General features: G+C 41.5%; 7 protein-coding genes across 8 annotated transcripts; 4 read left to right on the top strand and 3 right to left on the bottom strand.

Annotated features, from left to right (window-relative positions):
• Positions 1–566: 566 nt before the first annotated feature.
• Positions 567–2,846, top strand: LOC108148199 (collagen alpha-1(III) chain). Its single transcript, XM_017275104.2, has 5 exons — positions 567–597; positions 674–1,312; positions 1,578–1,880; positions 1,980–2,612; positions 2,643–2,846. The coding sequence occupies exons 1-5, from the start codon at positions 567–569 to the stop codon at positions 2,840–2,842; spliced, it is 1,806 nt and encodes a 601-aa protein (XP_017130593.1). The 3' UTR covers positions 2,843–2,846.
• Positions 2,847–3,756: 910 nt separating this feature from the next.
• Positions 3,757–4,784, top strand: LOC108148198 (putative cuticle collagen 99). The gene is given in 3 exon segments (XM_017275103.1): positions 3,757–3,784; positions 4,203–4,702; positions 4,704–4,784. Coding segments are annotated over 3 exon segments (609 nt in total).
• Positions 4,785–6,117: 1,333 nt separating this feature from the next.
• Positions 6,118–8,676, bottom strand: LOC108148394 (peroxidase). The gene is made up of 5 exons (XM_017275421.2): positions 7,269–8,676; positions 6,871–7,210; positions 6,619–6,814; positions 6,460–6,565; positions 6,118–6,398 (listed from the first exon to the last, which is right to left on the bottom strand). The coding sequence occupies exons 1-5, from the start codon at positions 8,495–8,497 to the stop codon at positions 6,317–6,319; spliced, it is 1,953 nt and encodes a 650-aa protein (XP_017130910.1). The 5' UTR covers positions 8,498–8,676; the 3' UTR covers positions 6,118–6,316.
• Positions 8,677–8,738: 62 nt separating this feature from the next.
• LOC108148393 lies at positions 8,739–12,695 on the bottom strand. Of its 2 annotated transcripts, XM_017275419.2 has the most exons (13): positions 12,537–12,695; positions 12,269–12,404; positions 12,106–12,216; positions 11,888–12,047; positions 11,787–11,813; positions 11,521–11,686; positions 11,127–11,468; positions 10,248–11,066; positions 10,018–10,189; positions 9,852–9,954; positions 9,658–9,789; positions 9,447–9,588; positions 8,739–9,382 (listed from the first exon to the last, which is right to left on the bottom strand). In XM_017275419.2, the coding sequence occupies exons 1-13, from the start codon at positions 12,629–12,631 to the stop codon at positions 9,154–9,156; spliced, it is 2,634 nt and encodes an 877-aa protein (XP_017130908.1). In that variant the 5' UTR covers positions 12,632–12,695; the 3' UTR covers positions 8,739–9,153. The 2 variants fall into 2 exon arrangements, with proteins under 2 accessions (XP_017130908.1, XP_041565471.1); XM_041709537.1 differs by lacking the exons at positions 10,248–11,066; positions 11,127–11,468.
• A 329-nt stretch (positions 12,696–13,024) lies between these two features.
• On the top strand, positions 13,025–14,138 carry LOC108148402 (putative tRNA (cytidine(32)/guanosine(34)-2'-O)-methyltransferase 1). Its single transcript, XM_017275434.2, has 3 exons — positions 13,025–13,201; positions 13,263–13,945; positions 14,004–14,138. Exons 1-3 carry the CDS (start codon positions 13,081–13,083, stop codon positions 14,106–14,108), a joined length of 909 nt encoding a protein of 302 aa, XP_017130923.1. The 5' UTR covers positions 13,025–13,080; the 3' UTR covers positions 14,109–14,138.
• A 55-nt stretch (positions 14,139–14,193) lies between these two features.
• LOC108148401 lies at positions 14,194–15,365 on the bottom strand. Its single transcript, XM_017275433.2, has 2 exons — positions 14,913–15,365; positions 14,194–14,855 (listed from the first exon to the last, which is right to left on the bottom strand). Exons 1-2 carry the CDS (start codon positions 15,300–15,302, stop codon positions 14,280–14,282), a joined length of 966 nt encoding a protein of 321 aa, XP_017130922.1. The 5' UTR covers positions 15,303–15,365; the 3' UTR covers positions 14,194–14,279.
• A 408-nt stretch (positions 15,366–15,773) lies between these two features.
• Positions 15,774–21,056, top strand: LOC108148334 (protein PAT1 homolog 1). The gene is made up of 5 exons (XM_017275336.2): positions 15,774–15,897; positions 16,073–16,907; positions 17,353–18,899; positions 19,148–19,393; positions 19,449–21,056. Exons 1-5 carry the CDS (start codon positions 15,859–15,861, stop codon positions 19,725–19,727), a joined length of 2,946 nt encoding a protein of 981 aa, XP_017130825.1. The 5' UTR covers positions 15,774–15,858; the 3' UTR covers positions 19,728–21,056.
• The last annotated feature ends 6,642 nt before the right edge of the window (positions 21,057–27,698 follow it).

Raw genomic sequence — 27,698 nt, 5'->3', positions numbered from 1 at the left:
AATATCAAATCACGCCCTCTTCTTGCGCAATATGGGAAGATAATAAAGTGTCGGGTCCGAAAACCTTTACACTTTCGTTTGACTTTGGGTTAGCTCCGATCGATCGGGGTTAATCATATGTAGGCGCGCGACCAAGGTGTGAACAACTTGATAGAAACGGCCAATTAACAGACAAAACGCTTCTTTTCTGACGTCTTTGACTCATTGTCGATTCGAATCGTAAAGCCAAACAACCAACAACAAAGAATCTGTTCTTTTTTGCATATGTCTGCTGTATTCATATGCGAGTTTACATATTAATACATCAGAGGCGGTCCACTTTCTGAATGGACATAAATTTACATAAGTTAAGAGAGAACATCGACAGAAATCATCATCTCGACCAGGTTTGCATATTTTCCGAGAGATTTGGCGAGCAGATTTCTCAATGGTCATGATATAACGGTTCTGGTGAATCTAGATTAATGAAAGTGATTTAAACAAAGTGTGCATACGAGATTAACAGTTCATAATGCGGTATAAAAATGATCCATCCGTTGGCGAAAGGCAGCAGATGCCATTTTGCCATGAGGCTGTTCGCAGTGATTTTCTGGCTAGGTAAGGGATTTCCCCCGATGGATATGGTTTTAGTCGGATTAACTTGATTTCTCATTGGTCTGTATTTTCATTCCAGGCTGGGCTATTGGCCTGGCGGGAGCCAAGAGCCCGAGTCCCGAGACGGGCAGACTGATAGCCTCCCTCCAAGCAGCTCCGGCTCCGGCGCCAGCACAAAGTGTGATCTACAAGCTGCCACCGCAGCACTATTACCCGCCACCTCCGCCTCCTATACAGCACTTACCGCAGCACTGCAATTGTCCACCGGGACCACCAGGACCTCCGGGACCTCCTGGCTTGCCAGGAGTTCCGGGCCAACAGGGTCCCAAGGGGCCCAGCGGAGCTAAGGGTGAACGAGGCGAGAAGGGAGAGCGTGGTCATTACGGTTTACCGGGATCTCCGGGACAACCGGGACCCATGGGACCACCAGGAATGCCCGGACCACCTGGTCACAAATCGAGAAATGATCACCACGATCACGATCATGGTCATGATCATCATCACCATCACCACCACCCACACCCACACCCACCTCCGCCTCCTCCTCCACCGCCGCCGCCGCCGCCTCCACCGCATCATCACCACCACCCGCACCCACCCGTTATTCCACCTCCAATTATAGTTCCCATTCCAATCCCAGCCCCTTCGAAGGGTGGTGGTGGTCACCATCATCATCACAAAGGATCCGATGGCCCTCCCGGACCACCAGGTCCACCAGGTAAGTGAATTTTAAAGCCCAGAATTATTTTTTGAACTATGGATATTTAAAGTGTCAATAGTCATGTACACCCCGATAAAAAAGGATCAACATTTGTTACGATAATAAATTAGTTGATTTTAATCGATTAAAGCCCAAAGTGCATTCGTAAAAAACCGCTCTTTAAAACAAGAAGATTCAAATAGGCCTTTTTAGAACGTGATTAAGATATTAAAGCTCCGAGTTCTTAGTTTCATTGTTTATTTGTTTTTAACATCGATTTTAGGAACGGGACCTCCTGGACCACCAGGACCACCAGGCATCACGTATCCCCCTCCTCCTCCCCCACCTCCATACCCACCGTATCCGTACCCACCAGGACCCTATCCAGGACCAGGTGGACAAATCCCCTGGATTCCCGTGCCAGTGCCAGTACCTTGGCCTTCCAAGGGACACAAGGGAGACAAGGGGCACAAAGGCGGACACAAGGGAGACAAGGGCGGACACCACCATCACTACTATCCACCAGGACACAACAAGGGCGGTCATTATCCGTATCCACCCCATAATGGTGGACATGGCGGACATGGTGGACATGGCGGACATGGTGGACATGACGGACATGGAGGTCACAATCATCCAGGCCACAATCATCCAGGCCATAGTCATCCAGGCCACAATCATCCAGGCCACAATCATCCAGGCCACAATCATCCAGGCCCTTATCCGCCACCTTACCCGCCGCATGGTGGAGACAAGGGTCATCATCACCATCACCATCCCTCCCACAATCACGGAGGTGGAAATGACGGGCACAACCACCATCATCCATCTCACAATAACGGAGGGCATGGGCATCATCATCATCCCTCGCACAACCACGGAGGTGGAAATGACGGGCACAACCATCATCATCCCTCTCACAATAATGGGGGGCATAACCATAATCATCCCTCCCACAATCACGGAGGTGGACATAACGGCCACAACCATCATCACCCCTCTCACAATAGCCCTCCCTCCCATCACAATGGAAACGGAGGACACAGCCATCCCCCGCCGAATCCCAATGAGCCGGGTGGCAGTGGTGAACAAAGCCCCCGCGATGATCTAGACTTGCTGGATGAAGATGTAGAGATCGTCGAGAACATAATCGATGATAATGACTTTATGGAGGGCGCGGAAGAAACACCGTCCGAAAATTCAGATTCCGAGACTGAACCCGAGGATGCGGGCTATGTTGGCTATGTAGACAATACAGTGGAAGTTATGGAAACTCCTGTTTACGCTGAAGAAGCAAATGAGGAGGAGCCAAATTTGAGTGCTGAAAACATTGTAGAACCAGACGAAGAACCAGAAGAAGCCGTTGAAGCCGTAGAAGACGAACCTGTAATGGAGGATCAGATGGACATGGAAATTGTAATGGAGGATAACCAGTCTTTCGATGGTGATGCAATCGAGGAGCGAACCAACAAAGGTCCAATTATCCTGGCCATTGGAACTCCCAGAAATCCATTTCACATTTATGCCTATGAACAGTATACCACATAAACAAACCAATGATTCACGAAAATAAAAAAAATTAAACATGTAACACTTGCAGTGCTTTTTCTTTCAATATTTTTAGGTTGCATTTAAGAGGAACCAAAATTGTGTGTTTTTTTCTATGAACACGTAGCCCTTTTATTTTTGCTTTATATAAAAACGTTCTAGTGGGATATTATACAAAATTATAAGAATTTAACACCTTGCGTAAACTAAATCATAATATTTGATATGCAAAACTTTTTTGAGTTTATTCTATTAATGAGATCATCTTCACGAATTTGTTTGCCATAAAAATTGTAATAAATTCGCAATAAACTATCTTTTTGTTAACTGCCGAAATTGTTCCGTTGTTCCAAGAAATTGGTTCGGCTTTGTGTGCTTTTCTACAGATTAACAATGGACAAAGACATATGAAAAGTGAAATCACAAAGAAATAAAACAATTAAATCAATGGCAAAGAAATGGCTCTGCCAATACAAGTAAAAGTGTTCAAAGACATATTGTAAATCTGAAATACATATATAAGGCATTACGGTAAACCCGTTTTCATATCTCGGGTAAAAGTACTTAAGTTTCAAAATTACAAAGCTATCAAAATTTTTCTAGTTTTAAAGATATAATTAGATAGATTTAAATATAGATATAAAAAATAGGTTAGACCAGATTATTAGGGGATAAATAACAAGAATTTTTAAGTCCATATTGTTTGAGACAGCTTTACGATTCCGTGCATCTAATTGATCCACTATTGTTATTACCTTCAAGAATTTGGCATGTGTCATTTCGAATTTCGCTACTTAAAATCAATTTGTATGAGCACCATAAAAAAACAAACGTTTGTATCTATAAAAGCAAATAAGGCAGATCGTTCCATTTTTGCGATATCTCTTTTTTATTGCTCCATAATAAATAAAACAATGGGTGCAGAAGTGGAACAAAGCCCGGGTAGAAAACAAAAGTGAATTAACCTTTTCTTTTGGTAATAAATATATAATTTTACAACTAAACAAAAATAAAAAAGGACCACAATTGCACCACTAAATTTTTAATTTAAAATAAGACCATTTTAAAATGAAAATAATTTTTGATCTAACATCAACGAATATCTAGCCTGTGAAATTGGACCACACTGGAGTTAAATTTATGCTAAATTATTTGGCTAACTTAGATCTGAGATCAGCGATTTGAATTTTACGTGTTTCCAATTAACCCATTATAGTCTCACCCATCTTAGCAGTTTGAGGAGTCTATATAAGACGAGTTCTTAGACGAACAGGTGTTCACTTTCGAATGTAGAATCTCAACATGAGGCTGCTCGCTGTTCTTCTGTTATCAGGTGAGCCTTGCGAATAACTAAGTTTAGAAAAATTACCACCTCTAATTTTACTTGTATTGTATTTCTAAGCCTTTTCAACATTCTGCGAGGGATCGTGGTCTTTTGGCTCAGTTCAGCCTGTTAGAACAGAGTCTCGTCCAAAAGCGAAGAAGCCACAGTATAAAAACTATGACTTGTACTATTACAATCCTGAAACGCTAGGTTCTTCCTTTTACTTTGGATCACAGACTCATTGTCAGTGTCGTCCAGGACCTCCGGGTCCTCCGGGTCCACCAGGAGTTGCTGGCCTTTCAGGTGAAGAAGGAGCACCGGGTGAAAAGGGCGAACGCGGTGATCGTGGAGAAAGTGGTGATCGCGGAAGAAGTGGCAGACCGGGGTATCCTGGATTTCCGGGGCCCATTGGCCCACCAGGTCCCCCAGGTTTGCCTGGAAAACCAGGGGTACACCACCAGACAAAACGTCCAACAATCGTTTATTTACCGGCAGAGGACAAGCCGCCCAAAAAAGAAACCACAAAGGGCAGTTCAAGCAATGAAAACCCACCATCAAAACCCGATAACAGAAAGTCTATTAAAATAGTAAGCAAACCTAAGGCACCGCAGCCTTTGAGAGCAAACTCCAGTGAAATGAAGGTTCTGAAAATTAGTTCGCAACTAACCCAAAACCATAAAAACCTAAATCGCAAAAGACCAACTGCTTCCCCTATTTCCAATCGCAAGCGAATCAATCAGAGCAACAAGATAAACACACCAAATAAGAACAGAAAAACAGTGTCCATTTCCAAAGAACATAAAACAAATGTGTCAGTTGATCAACAGATTAGTAAACGAAAGGTAATTAAAAATACAAGTACAACAGTGAAAAATAACTCGAGCACTTTTAGCCGACGGCCATTAACTACAAAAAACAAGGGAACAGTGATTATCGAAAAACCCAGTTTAGCAAATGCAAATACAAGCATGAATTTGAATATCAGTCAAGTCGGATCGCACCAAAGGAAAAACGTAACCAATAATGGTGTACAAATAAGTCAAATTAATTACCCAATAAATCAAACAATACTACTTGGTGACAATAAAACAATAAGCAAAGAACCCGTTGTCGTTGATAAAATATCTGTACCGAATTCAATCGATAAAGATGTAACTACGATGAAAGCAGAGATAATTCAAACAAATTTGGAGAAAGATACTACTACTGCAGGTGGAGATTTGTTAGCTAAAAATACAACTTATCCTAATATGAACAAAATAAAAGAAGAAAGTCAAGATCCTAACTTATTAACTACAATTACCGAAGAGACACCTGTCGATATTGATACTACAACTGTTGAAACAAAAACCGCAAAGATTGAGAAAACAGAGGAATTCGAAACGACGGAAAAATCCATTCAGGAGTTGGAAAAAATCTCTACAGAAATTCCAGAAGAAGGAACCACAAATGGTACATTAAAGGATGAGGAGATGACACCCTTATCAACCACCGATATTCCGGTGACCACTTCAACAGAGTTAGCTGAATCGTCGGAATATACAACACTTTCACCAAACGAAATACCAACAAGCAGAAATGATTTTGAGAACTCAGAAGCAGATTCAACGACCGATGTACCAGTAACTATCAACCCAGAAACGACAGAAACACCAACAACAGTGGAAGATCAACCAGATCGGATGATATCTTCCACTTCCAAAGAAACCGATTTCGGTATCCCGGTATCTATACTAATTGATACTATATCTGGGGTGATGGAAACTACACAAGAAACGTAAATTGGGTGTGAGTTAATGAGTCTGATAGAATTATGTTTAATAAAAAAAATATAAAACAACAAAATTGGATTTTAATATTAAAATGTATTTTTATATATACTTATCAAGAACGTTTAAATTTATCTTAAACAATTCTTTTTGTTTTTATTAAGTAATTGCATTTTCGTATATATCAAGGGATGTATATTAGAAATAGAATTCATAGGTTGCCATACTTATTTTTAAACAAAGTCCAAAAACACTTTATTTCGTTGTGATATTGTTTAAAATAGTCGATGAAAAATAAAATGAAAATGTTGAAAATAAAAGTGTTTGCATCTAAAATACAAATTGGGCTGACCAATTTGGTTTAGATACAGGTATTATACTCTAGTGTACAAGTTCAGGTCTGAGATCCTGCCATTTGCTAAGATCAATTTGCCGGATAAAATTGCAGTTGAGTAGTAAATTACTAAAAATAGAGCAGTGTTTCAATAACATATGTTAAGAAAAAAAAATATTTTTGAACTTACTGTGAGTTTGGGAACACAAAAACGTTTGGCTGGATTAGATGCAGGTAGTTGGCGTTGTTGCAGAACAAGCTGGCCAGACTCACTTTACGGATCTCCGCCAGTTGAGCTGCGGAAATAAGATTTGCAAATGGTTCTGCCATATTAGGATTCTTTACTTACCACGTGAAAACCCTACAGCATTCTCCCGCTCGAAGAAGAATCTATCGCCGCGTCGCGTGTTCAGGAATTGTTTTCCAACCACACACAATAGAGTTGGTCCGAATAGAGCCTCTGGGACGTGGTACTCCAGGGAGCCACCCACACTCAGCTCCACATCATCCGGAGTGGCATATAGGCGACGCAATAGTGATATTTTCTGGAGAAACACACATTACAATGAGTTGAACTACAATAACCAACTTGATCGGCTACCTCTCCCGGAATCTCGTGAGCGAAATCCGCCCAATCCACAGCTCGTCGCAGTCCGCAAAACTCTCGCACATCATTGTAGGAGGCCAGTCCGAAGTCTCGAGCCCTCTGAATATCTATAGACTTCAGATCCGATCCGTACTCCTCGAACTCCTTGCGGTGGAAATAGTGTTTGATCTCCCGATCGATATTCCCATCCGATCGCTTTTGGCACTGAGTGGCCAAACCCCTCAACATGGCATCGTAGTTGTCGGCTGTATTCAGCAAGCGGATGGTCTCCGATCGATCGAGGTAATCGCTGAGGCGCATAGTCTGGTTGGAGTTGCGATTTGGGGCCACCAACCTGTGAAAACAATGAACTATAGTGTATCTCAGCCTAAGTTGTGTCAAGAAAAACTTACGAGAACCAGCCGGGGATCTGGGTGTGGGCATATCGGAAGGCTGCAGCCGAAAACTCCGCATAGGCAGCGGGATTAACCGTCTCATCGTAGTCGTTCACGTACTCAGTTGGCTCGACCGGATAAATGAGACCGTTCAGATAGCTGTAGGTGCGACCCACGACCAGGGGCAGCCAGTCGTAGTAGGTGATTTTCTGAAACTGGGCAATGTTAATCTTGCGCGCCTCCTGGAAGATGCGCTCGTCGTCGTGATGAGGGTTAATCAGCGCCAGGTTCTCGGCCAGGCGATTGTGCTCCCGGACCAGCAGAGTCTGCAGCAGGGTAATGGTGGGCGAGAATTGATTCCTAATGTCCGGCACGCTGTAGCACTCGCTCTTGATCCCGCAATCGCCGTTCTCATTTTGGCTCACCGGCAACCAGTGCTGGCCATTCGTGTAGCTTGTCTTCAGGAGACCGCCTTTGAGCAGGCGAACTTTCCTGTTCTGCGAGGGGTTGTTTCCATAGACCGACGACAGGTCCAGGTAGGCAGTGGCCACCGTCAACTTCTCGGGATAGGGTGCTTCACTCTTGGGGCAAATGGCATCCGCTTCAGACACACTGCGGGCAAAGTGTAGGCAGGTTTGGCCCGTATGATAGGCGATGGGTCCTCCACGCGGTAGGTTGATGACCTGACAGCGCGGATGACGTGGCTCGGCACAGCAATCCCGCGGAGCTCCCTGCAAGCTCAACTGGCTGATGTCGTGGGCCACAAACTGTCCCCATTGCATGGACGCCATGGTGCGGAATCTATCGTTTATTGTCTCCTCGCCGTACAGGGACAAGGAGATCAACCGGGCATTCGGAGCCTGCTCCACTTGCCGTGGAGGTAGAAGTCTTCCATATCGGGAAACGGAAATTCCGTAGTCAGGATACAACAGGTTATTGCAGGAACCATCGATACTCCGATATTGCAGATTCCGCGTATCATTTAAGCAGTCTCGAGGTGGAATACCACATTTTAAAGCCTGATGCGGACCAAAACGCGGGGGCTCAGCCCAAGTGGTGTGCACATTGTTGGCACTGTACTTGGGCATAAAGTCCTTGATCAGAGCATCCAAGCTTCCATCACTGACACTTGGTCGAATCTCAAAAGCACTCCGTTTGGACCTGGCCAAGGGTTCGATTGCCGCATACGGACACTTAATGGCCACCGTCACAGCCAGCACACTCAAAACCACCAGAAACACTCTCATAGCACCGACGACACCACAGAACTCAATGCAGCACCAGCGACTGGGCGCCCATATATAGAACTCCGCCAGTTGCTGGCCCGCACGATCTCCATGCTCCGGAGACGTGATAATGACTCGCGAAATTCTCGGTATGATTGCCCAGATTGAAGAACGTGCAGAAATATGTGAGCATAATTTCCAATATTCGGAAGTCTCAAACTGTGGCCGAATTTTCAAAAACAAATAAAGCCGACCGGAACGTGTTTACGGATCGAGAAAAAGTACAATGGTCGAGTTCTTATTAAATGAACTTATCGTGCAGCTAATATAAAAAGATAAAGTATTGGTAGTTTTATTTTTGCCAGCGGCATGAACAATGAAAACAGATAAAGCCTAATCATTATGTGGTGCATTAAGCAAGGTGTTATGACTCATATTTCTTAATATATGTTTGTTAAGTACATCAAACAAAATAGTTTTAGAAATATGTAACGTTGATTCATCTTAAACGAAAACTAAATCAAATAGTCAGTTTGCCTTTTTCTAAACCTAAACCTAAATTAACTGGAATGCGTTTTTAATAATATTATAATAACAAAAACATAATATTTTTCGGTTGTTTTGGCAAGTGAGAATTAACAGGATAATCAAATATTCCATTTGCAGTACAAGTTACCTTAATTTTTGGAGTCTACCAAAAAGTTTCTTAAACCTGGTGGCATTAGAATATAAGAGTTAAGTATTGTCTTCCATTTGTAATGGTAGGTACTATATTCCATGTATAATGAATAAGCCTCTTCGTTATCAATTAAAGCTTCGGTATGAAGCTGCAGTCTTCTTAAAATCAGTGAACAGCTTCCAAGCAACATTTTGGGATAGTTCCCACTTAAATCCGAGCAATCAATCCTGCAAAAGATGGAAAGTAATTAACAAGCTTGTTTGATTAATGCATAATGCATTTTTAACTCACATGATGTCAATATATTGTTCCATAATACGCTTGATTACACAAAAGGCTTGACGATAAATGTCGACATCTTTTAAATAGATATCATCCAATTCAATCAACTCAACCACGTGCATAATATTATCGCTTGCATGTTGCAAAAAACCTTAATTAAAAAAGATACAAAACTAGTCCCAATCAAAAGACATCAATTTTCAAAAAAATTAATACAAACCATTTATGGCCAAAAACATAGAAAATTTAAGTACTCCTATCAAACGTATCTCATCCTTTTCTGGGCAATGCAAGTCAAGAAAGCTATTGTAGGTGCCGTATAAAATGGTCAACTTAGCTTGTAGCTTTTCATCTGAAATGAATACATACTTAGTGAACTTTATAATCAAGTAATATCAGTAATATCATTCAAACCTTGAGTAGACTGTTTCCAAGTTGATAGTCTGTTGTTAATTGTGAATATGAATGCTTTATTATGTCGTAAAAACTCAGGAGAAGGGCCAAGGCTGTTTTCAAACTAAAAAGCATAATAAAATAAAAATATTAACTATACGGTCTCAAAATACAACCAAACACTTACACTTGATTTCCCATGATAAGAATTTGAAAGAAAATTAAAATCTCGACATTGTACTAAATTCAACATTAAGTTCGGATCATGATGCCTGACAATCTCAGAGCATATCACTAACTCTTCGCCGTCAACGATATTTTTAGCAGTAACTCCAACACACTTTCCTCTCGGTAGCGATCTGAAAATATAATATTATCTTTAGAAAAAATAAACAGATTAAAAAGGCACAAACTCACATGACTTTAACATTTTCTGTCGCACAGTCCTGTTTGAAAGCTTTTAAAGTGGCACGAAGTGTACATTTAAGTTGAAAGGTATTTGCAACTTTATTAAAATATTGATGAACAAATAGGTGAAAATATGTTGCAATACTTGTCATTAATTGACAACGTTTTGAAGTGTTAAAGATATCGAGAATTTCGACGACTTGTTGTGTCGGTAAGATTTCCGCACTTATGAGATCTTCAATAGTTTCGATTTCATATTTTTGAATGCATATGGAATGAAGCCTATCAGCAAACAAAAACATGGGACTATCATTAGAAGACTTCTCTTGCAACTCATTTTCGACCTCAGGTAGACTGTCGTGTAGGTTGTGATAACAGTCTATGAAATCTGATATCGCATTTATTCCGTAGTAGCTAAAGGCATTTGCGGTTATGCGGTCAGTTGGCATCGGTAGTGCATCACATTTTGAGAATTCTTCATGAGTTTCATTCATGACTTCTCCGGGTTTCGGATAGTACAGCTCATCTCGTTGAGATTTTAACAGAACGTGGCCAGCGAGCCGTAAAAGAATCGCGGCCATCACATTAATTATGTCTATTTTCTGTAGAGCCAGCAAATAAAAGTATTTATCTGTAAGGTCTGTGTCATTGTAAATAAAAACCGACAGACGGAATGCGGTAGTTACAACTTCGAGATACTTCTCCTTCGTGAGCTGTTTGTAATCAGGCGGTGTGGCAAGAAATTCCCCAACAATGTTGTATTTTTTATCCTCTTCCTGAGCGTGCTCCTGTATAAAGATCCAAGCGTCACGGGAATCATTTATTACTCTGTTTTCGGGGTAATACAACTGTGATTATAAGTACTCCGATAATTGGCACTTTACATACCCGCCCTCCATCGCAAAATCGACTAAAGCCGGAAGTATATATTCGCCTGATTGAAGAAACAATCGAAACAGTATCGAAGCCTCTAGCATAGGTATTAGGCCAATTCTGTATCCATAACACTCAAGTTGATGCACTTCTGAATCAGTTTCCATGCACAGCTTTGAGCAATAGGTTTTATAACGACACTTATCACAGGTGTAGAGCAGTTCCCGATGCAATCCACACATATCGCAATTTATAAATGGAGCACTGAATTGGAAGTAAATTGGATTTTCCACCACAACAATTTCTCCTTTGGGAATGTCGATCGAAGCGAAAACTCCGGCACATTTTTCTTTTTCGCTATGACAGAAGATGTACTACAAATTCAACAAGGCAAACATTCTTTACTTACAAGTATTCACAAGCTTTGCTGGCAAATGGTATTTTCCTTGTAAGCTTATGTCCCTCAAAAGGCACTATGGTCTTGCTTTGAACTTTCTGGCTAAACTCAACATTCCTCCTAGCTTGGTTGATTTTCTCATCATATTGTTGTAATAGAGACAGGAACATGGCGATTTCTATAAGATTGGATTAATTGCATTTTAGGCCTCTTACTTTGACTGTATAAATTATTGGGAGTGTAGGACTAACAACCGCAACAAATTTACTTTTACTCACCACTTTTATCAGATAAGGGCGTTTTCCCTAAAAAAAAATAAAAAACAAAATACATAAATTACTACGTTTTTAGCAAAACAAAATAATATTGTAAATATTACCAATCAGGTCTTTTAACATAGCTAATTTATCCTTTGATGCTTCATATTCCCGCACCATATAGAGACATATGCATAAAAGGATCTGTGAGACTATAGTTCCCTCTGTTGTCTTGAGAGCTGGGTCCAAAGCCTCATAAAATAACAGGTCATCGCAGGCAACCTAATAATGAAACAGGATTGTTAACAATATTCATCTAAGTTATTTACAGATTACCTACGCCGTGCTGGTTACTTTTCATATAAATGACACTCCGGGCCAAAATCGCGTCAACGAATGTAGTGGTTCCGCTGGGTGCGCGGCATATGATTTCGTCCAGACTCTGGGAAGTCTGAGAGAAAGGATTACAGTACGAATAACCACCGAAAATAGGATGCACATACCTTCTTCAGCACATCGCGGTTTTTCATGTTCATACATTTCCTTGAAACATTTAGGGACGTCTGAGCACTCTCGGAAAAGTTGTGAAAAACTGCATCGGTTTCCTTTCGCAAAACCTTCAAGAACAGCTCACATTCTCTGCAAACCGGATAAATGCAATTGTTAGATGGGATTTAATTGACTGGTTAGAGAGTCCTCATTCAGGAGGAGCAATATTTCACAACATTTGGAAAACGGTGTGGTCGAGAATCAAATCGTGTTGATACTTACATCAGGTTGCGCGGACACATGACCCTGGACATTGTTACATATTCAGAGGTCTCGGGGCAAGGGTCAGCCACCATATGCAGGGGAATTCTATGCATATTTGGCAATTAATCACGAAAAACCTCCAATAAATGCGTCTTTTTAAAGCTCTCGCGGTAAGAAGTGTGACCGTATTGCGAGTCCACTAAAATCCATCTCCATTTCGTTTGATGTTTTCAAATGCATTTTTCTCTAGACAAAATATACTATTTTTGATTTAGGAAATTCATTATAATTTAATACAGAATTTGACAGCTTCTTGTTAGTAAAGTTTTGTAATTGATTAAAAATCTAATTTAAGGGAACGGAACAGGCAACAAAGTGGTTAAAATAAGCTACGATTTAGCATATAACCGGCACAGGGAATATCCTAAGCTATATTTTTCAGGCTTTATTTAGTATTTTTACACAATATGCTAAAATAAAGAACCAGTTCCCCACATGTACCATCTCTAATATTTCATCCCAGCATGGGAGATACATTATAATTGACCCTAGATATTTTAAAATGGGAAAAACTTCTAAGGATAAACGTGATATATATTATCGACAGGCCAAGGAGGAGGGCTGGAGGGCCAGGAGTGCTTTCAAGTTGCTCCACGTGGACGAGGCTTACGGCATTCTAAATGGTACGAGTCAAACGGTTTCCGATTTTCAACAACCATGTAAATTTAACATCCTTGTAACCAGGAGTCCAGCGGGCCGTGGATCTTTGTGCCGCTCCCGGCAGCTGGTCGCAAGTGCTTTCCCGGAAACTGTATGATCCCTGCCAAACGGACGACGAAAAAGCCGCCGTGAAGATTATAGCCGTAGATCTGCAGGCTATGGCTCCTATACGTGGGATAATCCAGCTCCAGGGAGACATCACAAAACAGTCCACCGCAGAAGCCATCATCGGTCATTTTGGCGGAGATGAGAAGGCACAACTGGTGGTCTGCGATGGAGCACCTGATGTCACTGGCGTCCACGAGATGGACGAGTACATGCAACACCAGTTGCTAGTGGCTGCCCTCAGCATTGCCACCTGTGTGCTGGAAACTGGCGGTACTTTTGTGGCCAAGATTTTCAAGGGCAACGCCACCTGGCTGCTCAGCTCCCAGATGAAGATATTCTTTAAAAAGTTCGACATCTACAAGCCGCCGAGTTCCCGCCCTTCGAGCATTGAAGCGTTTGTGGTTTGCTCCGACTTCTGCCTGCCCGATGGTTACATTCCACAAGTGATCAACCCGGCTAGAGATGATATCCGCCTGCTGGCGCAGAAAACGGGATCAGATGTCAACCGGCGACTGGTCCCTTTCATAGCTTGCGGAGATCTGGGCGGACTAAGTGACCCTGATGAGGGTAAATCTTCCGCTTCAAAAGAAACAAAATCGGTAAGCAACATGAGCTTTATCTTTTTCAATCATTTCATTTAAGTCTCGTTTCCCAAAGGACGTGCAATATGTTTACGATGCTGTGATGAGCGACGCATCTTATCCCTTGGAATTCAAGGAAATCTTAAAGGAAGTCTATGATGAACAATTGCAAGTCAGCTAAATATCTCTGAAATAAAACTTAAGAAAGCTATTTAATTGTATGAATTGGGGGCCTTAAAGCAAATTAATGATAATATTAGGCAACATTTTAATGAAATACTTAGTTTATTTAATGATAAGGTTATTAAAACTACCTTTGTTATTACTTTATTGCGTAAGTAAGTGAGTCCCGTCATTTCAGCGACAACTTTCGTTGTTCGATTTCCAGGAGTTTCTTCTTTATTTCTATTTTCTCGGCCATCAGTTGCTCTATGGCGAGGTGGTGACGCTTGTCCTCGTACAGCTTCTGTTTGTACAGGACGAAAAACTCATTGAGAGCGAGATGAGCGCTGCTGGCTGCGTCGTGGACCATGCCAATGTTATTGCTGATCTTCTCCAGCAACGTCGCATCCTCCTCCGTGACCCGACTGCTGGCCAATGCCGCCCTCTTGCTCGACTGCAGATAAAGGGGGTCTATGTCCACTTTGCTCTCCTCCGGTTCGTAAACGTACTCGGCGGAGGTCTGAAGAGCGGCACAATCGTCTTCGGGGACCACGTCTTCCACATCGTCCACGTCGAACTCGTTGGTGGAATTATCGTGCATTTCATCGTCGGAAACCTTCATGATTATTTGACTAACATCCTCGTTTAGGCGGCACAAGGTGGCTATTGTCTCCTCCGACGAACTGAGACTGGTGCCGAAGGGTACGTTGTGCAACTCATTCTTCTCCACCTTCTTCAGGATGAACCTCTTCCAGTCCTTTAGGGCCTGAGATAACAAAATCGTATGAAAAGGGTATATGGAAAATAGCGTAAGTAAACCCACCCTTTTCCAGGTGGCCACATCCTTTCGCGGCGGCCCGTGGCGATTGAGATCGGAGGTCAGCTGTTCCCACAGTAACTCCAGATCACTCCTGGTCTCCCAGGTCGGGTTCTGCAGCAGCCGCGGATGCTTCTTGACGAACTCCAGGATAATCATCTCCTGCGTCGCGTTCCGAGGCTTTCCCTTGTTCCTGTCCATGGCAAAACTTCGTTGGCCCTGGATTTTGTACTTGTTGTTTTGCAGGACCGTCGTGGGATGCATCCTGTTCATGTGCTTACTCAAATTTGTGGTGGTCGTCTTGTACGACAGCTTCGCCTTGCAGATGTTGCAGAGCGCAAACGTGTCGTCCACGGCCCGGAAAAAGCCCCAAATCTCGCTTGTTTTTCTCTTCATGTTCGGTTTTCTGGTTTAATAAGTTCCGAAGCGATATCTTGAGGAACCAGTATTTAGAGATGCGCTAGCGTTCGTTGGTTCCGCATCGCGGAACTGGTTAAAAATATCGATTGCAAGGAAAGGGGTATTTATAAATTGCATTTCAGAATGAATTAATAAACAATAAAATAAAACAAAAAGCTATATATTTTTGTTTAAACTAAGGCGGCATTAAATTAAAATCAGGACTTTCCATTCAGTATAAATATACATATTCCAAAAATTCTAAAACAGCAATATGATAAAGTCATTATTAATATAATTTAATCTGGGAATAATAACACGATTTGGTACACTTCAAGTCCATATTTTTTATACTGAGCGAGTAGTTATATTCATACTTCCTTACGATTCGCGCCGATATTGGACTTCGATAATAATGCGTGCAGCAACAATCGATATAATCTATCGATGGTTGGCTACCCAACCACCCACGCCGCGCTGGTCACACTGGTGATGTGACAACTTGTCACTGACAAGTCATGATAATTTTTTGTAAAGCAATAGTTTTATCGCCATGGATGACTCGTTTTTCAGCTTTGACACAAATCTACCGGTAAGCAATGATCATGGCTGCGGCGGGAATGTCCGAGAAGGCAGAGCCGCAGGCGGGGCGGCATGTGCGCAACGCACACTTTAACTTTTCACTCGGCAAAGAAGGGGGAATGAAGGCCACCGGGGGCAGTAAAATGTTCGGATGTCTAATTTACTTGCATTGATTGTTTCCCCAGGACGATGACGGCGGCGATGGACGCATCGGCGAGGCAGAGTACGATGCCCTCAATGACGAAACCTTCGGATCGGCGATAAATGGCGACTGGGAGGAGGCCCACGAGACGATGGTGCGGCTGGGCGAGAATGGCGAGAGAGTGCGCAAGCGACCAGCGGATTCCAGCGGCGGCACTAATTTTGCCAGCCACGGCAACGGTGCCTTCCTGCGGCACGGGAACCCGCTCTCCTCGGCGCCCTCGTCCAGCGGTTCCACTCCGGCCCCGTTCAATGCCCCCCTCCGACAGTCGCGCCACATCGGCGACTCGGACTTGGAGCTGAACCTCTCCTCGATGAAGCTGGACGACATGGACCTGTCCACGTTCGCAGACAGCGAGGCCGGCGGTCTGAGTAACCGAATCAACTTGGATTCGGGCGTCTGGGGCTCGCAGCCGTTTCCCAACAACCAACCTTTGTTTCGTGAGCCGATGCGCAGCGCCTTCAAGCCACAGCAGCAGCAACAACAGCACCACCACCAGATGAAGCCCCCGCCGGAGACCAACGCCAACTTTCCACTGCATCACCTGCCTCCACAGGCTGGCCCAAAGATCACCACCCTCGAGGACATAGAACGCAATATGATCATCCAGCAAGCTATGCCCAAACAGCAGCAGCAGCAGCAACAACAAAATCAGCAACAGGCGGAGCGCAAGATGTTCGACGACTTCAGCCTGGGAAACAGACAGCATGTGGCCACACCAACCATGTTGCATCAGCAGCAGTTGCAGCAGCAGCAACACCAACAACAGCAAATGCAGCTGCAGCAGAAACAACAATCGCAGCAAACGCAGCACAAGGGTGAGAATATTTAAATTCAAAGTAAAGCGTTATGAATTTAGTTTTGAACAGATTTTAAAACAAATTTATTAGTATAAATGTTAAGAGGCAGTGCATCCTTTTTTTGCATTTTAAAAACAATTCTAAAACTCAATTAATCAGGTCCTGTGTTTGGAAATTTTAAACTTGACCAAGTCAAATAATCAAATGAAAAGTCATCGGTTTCCTTTAAACTGAAATTAACTGATTGAAGATAGAAAATGTATCTAATATATATATATATATAATCTAACATTAAAAACTAAACGTTTAATTGAGTTAAAGGAATTGATAGTAGAATTTGCGTTATCTCGAAGTCTTGTGTCTAATCAACGTTTTTTTAAGTGCTTTTCATTGAGTGTCTTATACAGATTAAAAGAGATTTCTGCGTCTATAAAGTCTGACACCTTTTAATCACTCATTACAGCCCCTCCTGGCTTTATGGGAACGCCGCAGACCTCTCCACCCAGGCCAAATATGGGTTTTCCCGGTCCCCATCCACTGCCCGAGCTACTGCCCACACCGCCGTCGCAGCAACAATTGAACGGCATGGGTGGCGCCCGAGTGCCGCCCGGGTTTATTTACCCGCCAGGTCTGCCGGGGAATATGCCGCCACTGCCGCAGCATCCGCTAATGCCGCAGCACATGCCGCCTAACTTTCCACTGGCCGGCGGTAACCAGCGCCCCCTACCCAATCCGCATGCCCTGCCCACGGCTCTGAACAACTTTGCCATGCATCCGAGCTTCAATGCGATGCGCGCCGCTGGCCTGCATCCGGCGGCCTTTATGCAGCCACCCCATCCGCACCAGATGCAGGCGCCGCGAATGCCGCCGCACCCGTTGCAATCGGCCAGCAGTCTACTAGGCCAGCAACCGAACTCCATGTACAACATGTTCAACATGCGGCTGGTGCAGGAGATCCAGCAGAATCATCCGCTTCTCCAGCAGGCTGCTGTGGCTCGCCAGATGCAGCAGAGCAGGGCGGGTTCGGTGGCCAGCGATCGCCAGAAGACGCAGATGCAACAGCAGCAGCAGCAGCGACGTCCGGATGGCACAGGGAATTATCCACTGGACGAATACGACGAGTATGCCAACCTGATGAGTACGCGCGATAAGCACTGGCTAATCGGAATACAGCTTTCGCAGCTGAACACGGACACGCCGTACATCGACGACTACTATTACACGGTGTTCAGGGAGCGCAAAGCCCAGCAGAACGGGCAGATGCGCAACAGCCAGGCGCACAAGGACAACCAGCTGAACCATCCGCTCACCCAGCCACGCGGCCATGCGCAGCTCATACTCGTGCAGTTGGGCAACAAGAATGGCACTCGCAATGGCCACGGACGAGAGCGTCGCAACTCGGAGAATGCCAACAGCACGGCAGGCAGCACAAACAATGGGTCAGGTGGCATCGGTGGCAACAACAACAACCTGACGGGCTATATATTCTCGCCGCTGAAGTTTGAGAACTCGTTGGGAAAACTGCAGTACGGCAGTGTGACAGCGCCGCGAAAAATCATCGATGCGGACATTATGAGTGGCGAGTCGAATCCTGGCGGAGATGCCAACGCTACTTCCTCCTCCACGAGCTCGACTCCGCTGCCTCCGTCAGCGAGCCATGATGTTAATCCCAGCAGCATGCGCAAGTCCCGACACATTCTGCTTCTGATCGAGACGCTGTACCGCTATCTGCTAAAGCTGGAGGATCTGGAGAGCCCCGAGGTCATGGCCACCATAGAGCTGAAAAAGAAAAAAGAGGCCGAGCGCATCGCGGCTCTCGAACAGCTGGAGATGGCCAATAAAACGCCCGAAGAGCGGGCCGCCGAAGCTGCCAATCCGCAGACCATGAATCCGCAGCTGAAGAACAAGTTTAACTATGAGGTCGAGACAAACGCTGCACTGGTCAATAAGTTGAAGGCGGGTCTGGCTTTTGACAAGGTGGTGTCCATGATGAATGTGCGCAAGGGAAAGGTGAGCTGAATACCATGCATATGTATATATTGTTAGGGTGAATAATGGGGAAAAAATCCGTCATTTTAGAGGGTAAATTAAAAACATATATCTAAAAAAAAGCGTTATACTCACAAAACTTAAACTAATAACTAGTACATAATAATTTGTTGACAATCTATTCTAGATTTTTTTAAACATATACTTGGGTTCTTTGGAAAACGCTTTATAAGATCAAAGCTATAACTAAAATAATATTTTCCTTGCAGATACTTCTTCGTCGCATTATGCCCTTCATTGAGAATCAAAGCATTCGCTGGATCGTGTGGAGCGGAATCTTCTGCTCCCTGCAGACTGTGGTGAAGAAGGACAAGGACGACGTTGAAGGAGTCTTGTACGCGCTCTACCCAGAGTTCAAGAAACACATAAACAAAGCCAGTTTCGACATCCTAGTGGGCATTTCAGCTGGCATTACGCTGAACGACAAGAAACTGACTGGAATATTCTGCAGTCGCGTAAGTAATCCTAATTTCCATGTAATAGGCAACCCAATTAAAATATGATTTACAGTTTGGCATCCTTTCGCTGGTTGCCCTGATACTTCGCGCCGAGGAAATTTACGTTTCCCGAACTGACGAAACTCTCAGCGAGGAGAACAGGCAAAAGTGGCGTGAGTTTCTGGCTCAGGTGGCGTCCTGCCTCAACCGCACTATTCAGAACCAGACCATCTCGGCCGCCATTGAGTCGGATGCGATTCATCCGCTTATGGACCACTTTGGACGGTTTAAAGATCTAAAACTGGATGCCCTCTTAGCATTAATAACCGAAGCTAGGCATCAAATTGACTAGGTTGCTTCGCAAGACTTTACTTTCACTTGATCGAGATAAATGTGAAATTATGTAGCCGAGTTCATTGCTTTACTCAATTACGCATATGTTTGTATAAATTATGTATCCAATACTTACATATGTACGACCGTGTTTACTTTTACGCATACTACACAAAAAATATTGCTACAGGGTATACAAATCTCACACTGAATGGAGAAAGTACTCAACTGTCAATAAATTTTGATAATAGTTTGTTAGAAACGTTCTTTTATCCAAAATTATGTGCACTGTACAAGAGAGGTAGAGAGAGAGAGAGAGAGAGAGAATAACATGTTTTATAAATAATATATCGAATGGTAGGTTTTGCTCATTGTACATACTTATTTCATTTCGTATTTGATAAGGAGTACTTTTTCGGCATTTTCTGCAGAGATTTATAAAGAATAATCCACCCTCTTATGTGTAAATTAACATTCTGGTAATTTTCTTCTTTTTTTTTTGTCATCAAATAAACAACTGGGTAACTTGTACCCGATTAGAAAGGGAATATAATAACTACGTTTACAATTTTTAAGCACCGATATTTATGCGCAATCCATTGCATACTCATTAAAACATGCAACCATAAATATCAACTTAATTTTTGGTATTTGTAAATATCGGTTTTATAAAATTTCTACTATAATACATTTTGGGTTTTATTGAATCAAATTTGTGCAAGACCCATTAAAAAAAATATAATCGAGACATTCAGCATAAATGTGTACTAAATAATTAGCATTGTGAGAGGTGCAGCCGAAAACGTGTTTATTAAAACAAAATGATCAAAATTGTGATACATTTTGACTTTTAAACCTAAACGAAAATCCGATGGTCGGAAAGAATTAGTTTAACACATAAACACAAAATTTGAAATTAGAAAACTGCAATTTTCATAACACTTCTGTAACGCAACGGAGAGATATTTGTTGTAAGAATCCGTTGTGTAGCATTTTAATTTTATTTCGTTTTTAATTTTATCGACTATCATTTCAATGTTCTTTTAAGTCACTTTTTATTGAAATTCATGTTTTGTATCTGAAGGAAATTAGCACTCGATTGCAGGAGTTTTGCATGCACATCAAAAACTATGCTTTTTAAGCAAAAAAAGAGTCAAAATACGATAGCTGTATAAGAATGTAAACGCATATACAATAATTATTGTAGATTAATTTGTATTTATCACAAGCAAACACTTCAAACATTTAACTTAAATATGTTGGCAGATTGAAAAACAAACTTTTAAAATTGATTTAATTTCAAGGAGTATAATAAATAAAACATACCATTTCACAGAACACACCGAAATCATATCGCAGTTTTTCTTAAGTCTTAAACTTTGAATGGTTATTATATTTTCAAATAATGGTTTTTAAAACAGAGGTTTTTAATAGACAACTGCATTAACTTTCACTTTTTTTCTTGTTGAACTATGAAGAAAAGTGGTGATCTCAACCATTTTTTTTTCCACTTTTCCTATTTTATGTTTCCAACTTTCAGGATTATCACTTGAAGGTTGTACCAATTAAAGAACAATTAAATTATCTATTGAATGAATTATACTTATAGTTACAATTACATTTCTATTAACTTATATATGTTCATATAGGAACATACGCGCATTATGCTTTGAGTGGGGGCCATCGCATCAATATCAATGGAGCGGTGACAGACCGTGTTTTGTGTCTGTCTGTTTTGTTTTTGGCGCAGAATCAAGCGCCGAAGTGTCGGCAGTTGCCTGTCCGTAAAGGGACATTTTGTTGTGCGGAGGCGCCAAAGTGCGTAACAAGTGGCGGCGGCGCGCTCGGGAATTGTTGCAAATTTCTGAGTCGGCGACGCCAACCACTGGCGACGGTCACCAAGACGACAACTTGTCGGCAATAGTCCGCCCAACGCGAAGGGATGCGAAGCGAAGCCCACGCACCCATTCCCACCCCCCTGCGGGCAGTTAGCATTCGGTGCACTCAAGAAAAAATTTATACAAAATTTACAAATTGCTTATATATAGAGTTACATGAGCCAGAACGGAACCCCAAATCAAACATCTCGGTGCTAAATATATTTTACTTTAAAAGCTATATTATTTAAAAGAGTGGTGCAAAGTGGACCCCATCGATTAATTGCTAATATCTGTGCAATTATCTACATATGTATCGCCCCACTCAGCTATTCAAATTACTAAGCTTAGTAAGTTTCCTTTTATTCTGAAATATTTTTTTATAATTTTACAAAATTAAAAAAAATATAAGAACTTTTAATCATGATATTATATATGACAAACCATTTCTTTTTACTATGTTCAATGAATTCTAAAACCAAATAAGAAATTGTATTTGTAAAAAAAATTTTTGAAAGAGATTTTAGAACCAACAATGAGGCAATGATCAATGGTTTTTAAAGTAAAGTGTGAAAAAATATGGACTATGAAATTTAAGTTTATTTATACATAAATCTCTATGAATATGTTTAATGCCCCTTACATGAAGAGTAGAAAGGCAATCGACTGGGCGCCAAAAGTACGGCTCTTTCCCAAATTTCAATCAGTTTTTCCGAGTGCACCCAAAGGCTAGACTTAGACAGACGATTGTGGCGACCAGTCGCCGTCGTTGCTTCTTCGGCGACAGCGAGAATGGCACGACGACAGCCGCGACAGGACTCTGCCGCTGCCGCTGCCGCTGCCGTGGAGCGGAGCGGAGCAGACAGTGCCGCAGTTCTGGGCAGGACCAGGACACAGCGGATGCGGATACGCAGAACTTTGATTTGCGAACGGGCCAAGTGTGCGCCACTGGGCGCCGCTATTATTGCCACTGCCACTATTGGCGCCCCAAACGCCGCTGCTCTCACAATTAGATGCGAAAATAGCCGGCGCGTCGATGATGACGAGTTATTGTCGCGTCTATCTGGTCGTTGTTTTTGTTGACGACACCCCGATTGGTAAGCCGGGGGGAGGCGGGGATCTGCTTTACACTATTACCAACGAACCCGAATTATTGGTGGTACAACTGGACTAAACTGATCCTTTCACCTGCTTGATCGAAGTAAATTTTTAGTAAAGTTTGCACTTCTTTGACTAACAAGTGTTGATTTAGCTTCATTTTGAATAATTTGTCATTTTACAGGGAATATTTTTTATTTTGTAGTGACATAAACAATACTTGGTTCATTAACATTCGATTTAGATTACATGTCGTATGATTAATATTATGTTTATAAGATCCTCATACGAATGGTTTAAGTATTTAATTTAATAAGTAAATTAATGTGATTCCTAAGCCTATCTAACTTAATTGTGTGTGTTAAATTAACGATTGAATATTAACAAAAGATAAAAAACTTATTTGACGATTTACTAAACTAAAGTCATGCCACTCATATCCAACTTACTCAGGTTTTGACCTCGTTACATACAATTTAACCACTTAATTGCCGGTTAATGAGTGTCGATGTTTTGATTTCTCTTCTGCTTGCCAATGGGTCGACGGGGTCGTGCACACTTTCCCATCGGAGTGTCTGCGTCTAGGGCTCACTGTGCGGTTTAGACCAACTTGGGCCGCCAGTCGCCATCGTCGCCGCCGCTGGCAGCCAACATTTGAAAAACGAAATGGCGCGCAGATAGGTTTCAGCTTAGACACCAGTGCGACTAGACCAGACCGCCTAGTGACGCCAACTAAAAATTTATGTACTTACTTCGTTGTGTTTTTTGCAGTCCCTCAATTTCTTCCAATTAAATAGGATTTCTTATTCTATTAATAATGGTTATGCTTATGTATTATTCAAGATAAGCAATGACTCGATTGCTAAGGTCGTAATTAATTTCGGCTTATGAGAAGCTCATTTTTTCTTAAGCTTTTAGTTAGTTTTAGTGTAATTTCATTTCTTCTTTAATTCATATAAAATTATATTTCTTAACCAACTATTGTAATTATATAAAATGAATGAAAAAATATGCAATTATAGAAATATTTGAAAACATGAAAGAACTCCTTTCCCAATTTGTCGCTGGATCCGGTAGCCAGAAACCAAAACAAACAAAAACCAAAACATCTAATGTGCCCGCCACAAAAAAGGATGGCAAAGACAATAAACTCGAATATCCACAGCGACAAATGTACATCTGCATACAAGTGCCAGTTTGGTGCATGAATGGCTGGCGAGGGACTGCCAATGAGTCAGAAGGACGCAGGAGCAGGACGAGTGGCGTCGGCGTCCAAGAAGGACTCGTAAGCTCGATTCAGTTTCAGACGGCGGCGGCGACGGCGCCTTGTCCAATGAGTCTTCCGTGCCGGACGGCGCAGGAGTCCCCAGTGCGCACCATACCCGTGGACCCGAGTCCTCGCCTATAAAAGCACGAATCCTGCTACCGCCGGCGCTTAGTTGGCTTAGAAATGTGCCACAAGACACGTTCGCTCGAATCGCGTCGGTTAAATGTAAACGCGCGCCATCCAAAACAAACTTTTAAAAGGAACCACAGACAGTTACAAAGAAATCAGAATATGCACAAAAATCCAGGAGGTAAGCCGCCGATGACCCTCGGATCTATTAGTCAAAGATATAAATAAATAAAGTGAAGTTTGTTATATTTTTTAAAAATATTTATAAAATAAGCAACATTAGTTAACTTCTTCCAAGGATAAGTTGTTGTCTGTAAATCGAATTTATAAGTTTGGGCTTAAAAATAGTTGTGAGTGTTTGCTAAAATGAAAATGAACTTATATTTTATAAGCCAAACTGAACAATTAAAAAATATTATACAAATAAATATAAAGTGCTCTAAAACCAATTTTATGAACTAGTTTAATAATATCTTAGTGCTTTTTGAATTAACAATAATACCGGAAAAAAAATTTAAAAAGTTAGAAAATCTTAGTTAATGTGAATCTCTTTGAACTAAAAACAATATAATTATAAATTATAATTTAGAAATTATAGACAAATTTTACACAAAAATAAATTATTAAAATAGTAGAAATAATCTCTTAAGTAAAAAGTTTTGAGACTGTTATATTTTATAAGCAAACACCGCTGATCAAATCAAACAGATAAGTCGATTTGACTTTTTAGAGCCCAAAGGCCAAACAAATTCTTCCAACTTTAAGGGACACACGCTACTCAGATTTATCTTCTTTGAATGAACTCTCGAAAATTAGCTTATGAAACTTAAAACCGGGGGTAGAAGTGCGACAGCGGGAATATCAATGAATAAAAAAAGGCAGGAACTCGTTAAGGGGCAAACAAATCTCAAAGAATTGCCCAGGATAAGAAGATGATGGAACGATGCTAAACTGGTTTTCAGCTCTGCCAGGAATTTCGTCAGCTTCAGGGTTTCAGAGGAAGTCTGCTGCTGATAGCGGATTGCAGCAGATTCACACAGAATGCGAGTGAAGAGTTCTCAAGGATGAATGACCACCCAAGTGGGTCCCTGTCAACTGGACAATCATTCAGACATAACAGAAAGGACAGAGATCAAGTACAATTACAGCTTATTAACTTCATCTGACAAGAATGTGGGAAATTTTTAAAATGCAGTAGCAAAAGGGCTGAACTTTTTTTTAGATCAACTGCTATTTCGAGATTATTTTTGGCTAGCAGCCACCTAACTTCTGAGAATTCTTCAGATAGCGAATTAGGAAAACATTCTAAATGGACCGAATTCCACAGTGTTTGTCGGCATTTAAAAAGACCGAATCAGAAACCCGATACTTTTCCAACATGCCAACGCGTAAAAAGCCGAGCGAGTTAAGATTTCATAGATGACCATCTACTATATCACTGAAACCATATACCATACCCCTTCCCACACACAATATGCATATTTATGATAATCAACATTGTGCATTTGTTCATATTAAGATGACGTCAGTATTATACAGGTATATTTCTGTGATAGGCAGGTGTAAATTGATGCTACAACATCAGTAAAATAATGGAAAAGCGAATGAGATTTAAACTTTAGCCGTGTAATCAAAATGTTTACTTATGTCTATATATGGTGGAATAATTAGATCACCAATCCACAATCAGCGTCAATTTGAAGTTATTCAAACCATTTTCTAAGTACACTATAATATGTTATTCATAATTATTCTGATTATTAAACATTAATGAAAAGAATTTCTTTAAATGTGAATAATAATATATATGGCCAAATTAAATAGCAGAGATATGACTTTTTGCATATTGATTTTATCTTAGTTCGTATTTTGATTTTCTAAGGGACAAGTTAAAAAAAAAAACAAAACATTTGCAAAATAATTGAACCTCTCAAAATAAGATGCTTAATGGGACGACCCGGCTTGCTGTCTTATTATTTGTTTAGCATTTGCGGAATGTCTTCTGCTTCATAAGAAAATAATGTATTCAAACTCCTGCTGTCCTTTCCTGAGGTAATACCCCTCGACAAGCCAGGGGCCCGACTCTCGCTTATTTAACGCTCACGACGCGATCAAATTCCTCCTGCCAACATCGGCATCGTCGGTTGCCGGTTCCACTCCACAAGTGGCCTGTGTTCCCTGTTCCCGACCTGTTATTATCGTAATGACGGGAGCCTATTTGCTTTTGTGTTTTCGAGTCGTCCAAACGAGAGACAATTATGTATTTTTGCTGGAACTGACGAACCCTGGGTTTCTGCTGGAGCGTCTGCTCGGCACTGAGAGAAATTAGGCTATCATTTTTTGTATTCAGATTTCCTTTATGGGACATGTGTAGATAATCAAAGATGGACCAAGAACTAACAATGCTTTCAACTCCATCTGAAACAAAATGTTTCGCTCACAAGATCAAAAAATATAATTTGATCACATATTAATAACTTTAACTTCCCTGTAACCTAAAACTCTAAAACTAAGCAAACTTAAAAATCATAAAATATCTGCTAGATTTTGTATTTTACAAACTCAAAGCTAGTTTAAATATTTTGGCTTCGATATAGTAATCATTACTGATTTTTCTCAGTGTGTGACTCGATCCTTGCTGCGCGTTTTCAGTAAGTTTGTGTGTGTAGGCACGCTGCAGGGGCGCCAGTTCGTTTGGGTGTGTGATTGTCAGTATGTTTGGGCAGACATGGGCAAGGCAATTGCAACTGATATGCCCTTGATCACAACCATTCATCACATTTTGCGGCAACGAAGACCGCGCTAAATGTCGATGTTGCTTCCTCAAGTTTTCCGCTCTCGAGTGCATCGAGGGAGTTGCGTTTTTTTAGCAACATAAACCGACGTATTTATTTATTGTAAGGTACTCGACTGAGGTCTGTTATTTTTAGACATTTTGTATGTTTTTTTCAAAAATTCGGCACTTTTTTTCTTAAAATTTAGCGTTTCTTCAACAAGTAATTTTCGAAAAAAAAAAAAGCAAATTGAATTCTCATATAGTTGGTTTTGGCGACCTTTCCAAAGTATATTAATTGTTAGCCGGCTCGAGGTCAGGACGTTGAATTTAAAATATATTTAAAATAGTTTTTAAAAACATGCTTTTTTAATTGTTTTTATTTTAATATCTGCTGGCTAAATCCAATCTTAAACGTACAATTTTTTAAAAATCTCTGGTATAATGTTAATAAACTACGAATTATTTAGTTTTACCAACTAATATTGCTTATCAAATTTAATAGTTTGAAAATTACCGCGCGCTTGCCAACACTAAATCCACCGGCACTGCCAGCTAGGAAGTAGAGAGACAGTGAGAGCGAGTGGGTGTGCGTGCGCAGGTTGTATCTGTGTGCGGGAGAGGCGTCAAATTCACCACGGCATCCAACGGATTGCTCTCCGCTCAGTGCGGATTCTTTGGTGCTCGCTCGAAGTAGGGATGTCAATACTCTGAAGAATCGTCGCGATGAATTCTTTTTTTTTAAAACATTCTTTTAATGTTTAACATTTTGTAGAGGAAAACTATGTAGGATTTTATAGAGGCTTAGTTCCATTTATCCTGTCAATAGATATCGCTTAAATAGAG

The sequence above is a fragment of the Drosophila elegans genome, unplaced genomic scaffold (assembly GCF_018152505.1).
Source record: "Drosophila elegans isolate 14027-0461.03 unplaced genomic scaffold, ASM1815250v1 contig_476, whole genome shotgun sequence".
Taxonomy (NCBI): Eukaryota; Metazoa; Arthropoda; class Insecta; order Diptera; family Drosophilidae; genus Drosophila; species Drosophila elegans.
Note: the sequence above shows the minus strand (reverse complement) of the source record. Positions and strands in the feature narration are given on the sequence as shown.

What these genes read in the sequence shown, in the direction of transcription:
- LOC108148199 (XM_017275104.2), top strand. Translation starts at nt 567, where the DNA reads ATGAGGCTGTTCGCAGTGATTTTCTGGCTAG. An exon ending in TGGTGGACATGGCGGACATG is followed by an intron (nt 1,881 to 1,979) that starts GTGGACATGGCG and finishes ACAATCATCCAG; the next exon opens with GCCACAATCATCCAGGCCAC. An exon ending in TGAGGAGGAGCCAAATTTGA is followed by an intron (nt 2,613 to 2,642) that starts GTGCTGAAAACA and finishes AACCAGACGAAG; the next exon opens with AACCAGAAGAAGCCGTTGAA.
- LOC108148394 (XM_017275421.2), bottom strand. Translation starts at nt 8,497, where the DNA reads ATGAGAGTGTTTCTGGTGGTTTTGAGTGTGCTGGCTGTGACGGTGGCC. An exon ending in CTCACGAGATTCCGGGAGAG is followed by an intron (nt 6,815 to 6,870) that starts GTAGCCGATCAA and finishes GTGTTTCTCCAG; the next exon opens with AAAATATCACTATTGCGTCG. An exon ending in TGCTGTAGGGTTTTCACGTG is followed by an intron (nt 6,566 to 6,618) that starts GTAAGTAAAGAA and finishes TTATTTCCGCAG; the next exon opens with CTCAACTGGCGGAGATCCGT.
- LOC108148393 (XM_017275419.2), bottom strand. Translation starts at nt 12,631, where the DNA reads ATGCATAGAATTCCCCTGCATATGGTGGCTGACCCTTGCCCCGAGACC. An exon ending in ATGTGTCCGCGCAACCTGAT is followed by an intron (nt 12,405 to 12,536) that starts GTAAGTATCAAC and finishes TCCGGTTTGCAG; the next exon opens with AGAATGTGAGCTGTTCTTGA. An exon ending in GATTTTGCGATGGAGGGCGG is followed by an intron (nt 11,067 to 11,126) that starts GTATGTAAAGTG and finishes CCCCGAAAACAG; the next exon opens with AGTAATAAATGATTCCCGTG.
- LOC108148402 (XM_017275434.2), top strand. Translation starts at nt 13,081, where the DNA reads ATGGGAAAAACTTCTAAGGATAAACGTGATATATATTATCGACAGGCC. An exon ending in GGCTTACGGCATTCTAAATG is followed by an intron (nt 13,202 to 13,262) that starts GTACGAGTCAAA and finishes CCTTGTAACCAG; the next exon opens with GAGTCCAGCGGGCCGTGGAT. An exon ending in CTTCAAAAGAAACAAAATCG is followed by an intron (nt 13,946 to 14,003) that starts GTAAGCAACATG and finishes CGTTTCCCAAAG; the next exon opens with GACGTGCAATATGTTTACGA.
- LOC108148401 (XM_017275433.2), bottom strand. Translation starts at nt 15,302, where the DNA reads ATGAAGAGAAAAACAAGCGAGATTTGGGGCTTTTTCCGGGCCGTGGAC. An exon ending in ATGTGGCCACCTGGAAAAGG is followed by an intron (nt 14,856 to 14,912) that starts GTGGGTTTACTT and finishes TTGTTATCTCAG; the next exon opens with GCCCTAAAGGACTGGAAGAG.
- LOC108148334 (XM_017275336.2), top strand. Translation starts at nt 15,859, where the DNA reads ATGGATGACTCGTTTTTCAGCTTTGACACAAATCTACCG. An exon ending in GCTTTGACACAAATCTACCG is followed by an intron (nt 15,898 to 16,072) that starts GTAAGCAATGAT and finishes TTGTTTCCCCAG; the next exon opens with GACGATGACGGCGGCGATGG. An exon ending in TGAATGTGCGCAAGGGAAAG is followed by an intron (nt 18,900 to 19,147) that starts GTGAGCTGAATA and finishes TTTTCCTTGCAG; the next exon opens with ATACTTCTTCGTCGCATTAT.